Here is a 4,745-nt window from a genome sequence, read left to right on the forward strand (position 1 = left end):
ACTCTGTGTCACGCTGAATATCCCCGAGAACTACGTTAAGGGTACACGTGTCTGTGGAGTGCTCAGCCACTTGCACGTTAATTTCACGAGCAGGCTGTTCCGTTGATCGGATCAACTGGAACCCTCGACGTCGTAAGCGACGGAGTGCCAACAACAACATGCTTTGATCAATATTAGATATAGCAGAAACGTTCTTTTAATGGAGTTTAATTAGCACAAATTAGTATGAATTCTCTTGATCGTAATTAACAACACATTTTCGTTTATAGTTTTCTGGGTGCCGGTTACTTCAGAGTTTCGGTTATATGAGTACCGGAAAAGAGGGCGTTTACTCTATTTGTTTTTGTTTTTGTTTTTCAGAGTTCAAGTTACTGTTTGCTTTAATACATTATCTAGAGACTCATTCATATCTGTTTTATATCTAATTATAATAGACATGCGCAGTACGACTTTTACCCGTTAAACAACATTTACCATTGATCGCCTGCATTTCCTATCAATTCATCCACGGAGTTAAACCAGCATCTGCTTACAAAATAGTAAGTTTCATACTAAATTTACACTTTTTGTTATATTCATTATACAGAGTGTTGCTATAGTGTGTGTTTGTATGTATGTGTGTGTTCTCGTTTTAATTACTTGAAGTCTTCCCAGAGGAAGGGGATATTTTCTAACCAAGACACTAAGCTCCGTCGTTGGAATGTAAATAAAAACAAATTCACATTTTAAACTTGAGAAAAGTCTTGCATATGTATGTATGTATTTATGCATGCGAGCGTGTTTGTGTGTGCATGTATATATATATATATATATGTGTGTGTGTGAAACGTGAAAGAGGTGGTATCCATAATCTTCAAAGATTAAAGAACAACAGCAACAACTGGATGAGTTGAATGCGGTTAATCTTCAAGAATGTGGGGTTTACACCGAACAAACGGGAAAACAAAAGCAATGAGATAACAAAGGATACAAAAATAGAATTCAGAAAAATGAATAAATAAATAGAATCCGCAATAGCGGGGTAGTACATCCAAGGTAATTCGGAAACGCTCCCTCAACTACCTCACACAAAATGTCCCAGAACACTTTGCCGTCTGCAAAGCATGTCGGAAGTGTCTTATTCCATTTTTTTTTCTACTTAGAGAAAACATACTCTGAATAGGTATATTCAGCCTTACCAGTCTTGCCAGCTTAATCCACCTGTCGATAAATACAATTTGTCTTATAACAAGACTTTGACTCTCATTTCTAGCAATGCTGGTGCTGTCCTGTACCCTCACACCTGGGTCGTCCGAGCGCTCGCCAGTGTACCCGGCTGGAAACGGGTACTTAGTCTTTCTCAGAGCCGCATCACATGTCACAGCAGTGCCAGAAACCAGAGAAACCAATCCCACCTAAGGCGTACTAAAACGGACAGCAGGTGGACATCCGGGAGTCTTGACTCGGATGTGGCCCGACCCCCACTAGAGCGTCAGGAGTGAATGGCCAAAACACTTGCCTAAAGGGGGTTTTTTCTCCTTGAGGACCATCTGCTGTTACGCTGTCCCCGAGACTCTTTCCTCTTATATATATATATATATGCATGTGTGTGTGTGCAATGACAACATTTTAAGCTTGAAAATATGTTATGATATAGAACTTCACCGACTACGTATTTTGCAATTGTTTTTTGTGTAGATCAATGCTTCTCTCTCTCTCTTTCTTTTTTCCTCTCTCTTTCTGTTTTCCTCTCTCTTTCTTTTTTTTTCTCTCTCTCTATCTCTCTCACATACACACACACACTACATTCATTTTTTAATATTTTTTAGTGTGCTGACAAACAACAGATTGATATGAAACCAATACTTGCCTGTTCTCAAAGCGATCAAGGTGTTAATTTTCAGAAAGATATGGCAACAAGAACTAATCGTTTGAACCCACATAAATCTTATGTTCCTTGGATTGTAGTAAACGGCGTAAGTAAAACATTGACTAATTTAATACTTATGTCCATTCACGTAGTTGGAAAGCCAAGGATTAAGAATATTGGAAAAGGATTGGACAAAAATTCTTTACTTACTTATTTCGGGGCCAACCCAGTCATTTATAATATATACAAACATATATGCATACTTATTTATATGCATCTTACTTACAAGATAAGGCGATAAATGATAACGTATAAATATTAGATTAAAAAACTTTGGGTGGAAAAAGTTGAAGGTTGCCCTTGGGACTCAAACCTGGCTTTCGACCGTTTCCGTTCTTAAGCCACAAATGCACCCGTGCATACGTATATAGGATATCAATAGATGTGGTTAATTCTAACAGTAAAAGGCCTCATTCAAGGTGTAGGAATTATACTTAATTACAAGCTGTCTTACATACATACACGCGTACTTACAAGCTAGCTGTCTTACATATACATGAACCCACATACATGCATGCATACATACATACGTACAGATACCAGGCAAGTTGAATGCCCGATGGAATATCTTATGTGTTCGTCTGGGCTCTTTGCGTCTTGACTTGAAATCCACTGGGGTCACCGTAACCTTTTTATCCGTCAGGATCGACAAATAAATTACAAGTCCAACACTAGGTTTACTACTACTACTACTACTACTACTACTACTACCTCTTCTTAAAAGTAATTGGCTGTGGCCAGACATAGTGCCGCCAAGTTTAAAATGCCCTAAATGCGGCCTGTGTAACAACGGTGACCCTAAGGCTGCATCAGGAGCTACGGAGGCAACGATTGAAATATATATTTACTTAATCCTCAGAACCCGAAGATTGCGTGAAAGCACCGGATGTGTTACAAAATGCTGTCTGAGTTGTTTTCATCGCATGAAACTATTAAACTATTAATAACTCATTAAAATATATACTGTAAGAATATAATAGTAATAATAATAATAATTCCTTCTGCTATAGGCACAAGGCCTGAACTTTTTTGGGAGTGGGGGTAAGTCAATTAGATCGACCCAGTACTCAACTGGTACTTAATTTATCGACCACGAAATGATGAAAGTCGAAGTCGACCTCGACGGAATTTGAACTCGAACATAACAGCAAATAAAATACCTCTAAGCATTTTGCCTGGCATGCTAACGATTCTGCCAGCTCGCTACCTTAATAATAATAATAATAATAATAATAATAATAATAATAATAATGATAATAATAATAATATATACACACGCACACAGTCACATACTTAAGGAACATCTAATACACTATACATATACATATATGGTAACCCCACAAATAGTTTTAATCAATTAAGATTACGTCCGTAATTAAAGAAAAGAAATATCATTAGTGTTAATGATACTTCTAGGCAAATGTAAGGGAGACAATTTTGAAATTCAAATGGCTCTAAGCTTGAATCGGTATATATAAATGTAATAAGTCTAGATAACTTTCGATGCGTGTTCACCGTCATTCTTGTTGCTCTGTCTATTTAACAGGTCCACACACAATCCATCAACAACAAAGCACGGACAAACTTGATTCAACTTGTCTGTGATACTTATAAGGTGAGTAAAGCCCGTTGCTTTATGTTAGTCTAATTAAGCTACCGTATGAAGAAATGATTGAATTAATGTTCAACAATACAAGTCGAAATTTTGGAATAGAGATTGAATTACTTAAATCTCATTATATATTCCTAATACACACACATACGTACATGCATACATACGTATGTACATACATACATACATACATACATACATACATACATACATACATACATACATATATGAACCTCGTGGACATCGGTGGCGATTTTTTCTTCCTCCGTTTTTCCCTTCTTTGAACTTTCCTTGTTTCCGACGAAGAGCTCCGCTCGAAACGTCATACTCTCTCTCTCTTTCCTTTCCCGAGCGTCTAGTAACACTGTCTGTATCACGTCCTCACGTTGTTGTTTTTTGTCTTTTTCCTTTTTTTGAACTTATATGTATACTTACATATATACCTAAGTACACACACACATATATATGTATATATATCTATATTGATCCTTACATACATACATTCATACTTGTATATAGATTATACAATTTACCGAAGAGTGTATGTCATAGTCATACCTTCAAACTACAGCCATGTGTATGGGTGTATGTGTGTGGCTGTATGCATATATGTGTGTGTGTGTAATTACATGCTTGTGTGAGTATGTATATGTTTATGTATGTAAGCGAGTTTTTTTTAACTCAAATATTACACGAATAATAACTTAGCTTTTTCTTTTACTTTTAGGGAAGTGATAAACCCGCAGCTTGCTCCAAGTCGTAGACAACATCGCATGAAGATTCTTCCTTTGTTTATTAAGTAATTAATACACACGCGCGCGCGTGCATATACACACGCATACAAACGCACGCATATATGCAGTCATAATATTTTTGTATACTGAAAACGATGATTCTCTACTGAGACGAAACTGGCCAATGATTGTAAGCAATTGTACCCTCAGTCCCCGCAATAAATAAATATATATATCCTACACCGTGACTGAGTTCTTTTACTGTTAGAATTAACCATTCCTAGTAATATTATGTATAAGTATGCGCGCGTGTATGTTTTGTGTGCGCGCACATTTGTGGCTTAAGAACAGAAAAGGTCGAAGGCTAGGCTCGAGTTCCAGGAGCAACCTTCAACTTTTTCCTCCCAAAGGTTTTTAACCCAGTATTCACACGCTATTATTTATAGCCTTATCTGCTTCGAGTCACACACACACACACACACACACACAC

At 37.0% G+C, this 4,745-nt stretch overlaps 1 protein-coding gene across 1 annotated transcript in view; it reads left to right on the forward strand.

Annotated features, from left to right (window-relative positions):
- LOC106873375 (gamma-interferon-inducible lysosomal thiol reductase) overlaps positions 1-4,495 on the forward strand; it is a 17,832-nt gene extending 13,337 nt beyond the window's left edge. Inside the window, exons 4-7 of the mRNA XM_014920706.2 lie at positions 435-539; positions 1,809-1,955; positions 3,456-3,524; positions 4,249-4,495. Of these exons, the coding sequence (XP_014776192.1) occupies positions 435-539; positions 1,809-1,955; positions 3,456-3,524; positions 4,249-4,284 (357 nt within the window). The 3' untranslated portion in view covers positions 4,285-4,495. The remainder of the gene's footprint in view (positions 1-434; positions 540-1,808; positions 1,956-3,455; positions 3,525-4,248) is intronic.
- The last annotated feature ends 250 nt before the right edge of the window (positions 4,496-4,745 follow it).

Source organism: Octopus bimaculoides, chromosome 7 (genome assembly GCF_001194135.2).
Source record: "Octopus bimaculoides isolate UCB-OBI-ISO-001 chromosome 7, ASM119413v2, whole genome shotgun sequence".
NCBI lineage: Eukaryota > Metazoa > Mollusca > Cephalopoda > Octopoda > Octopodidae > Octopus > Octopus bimaculoides.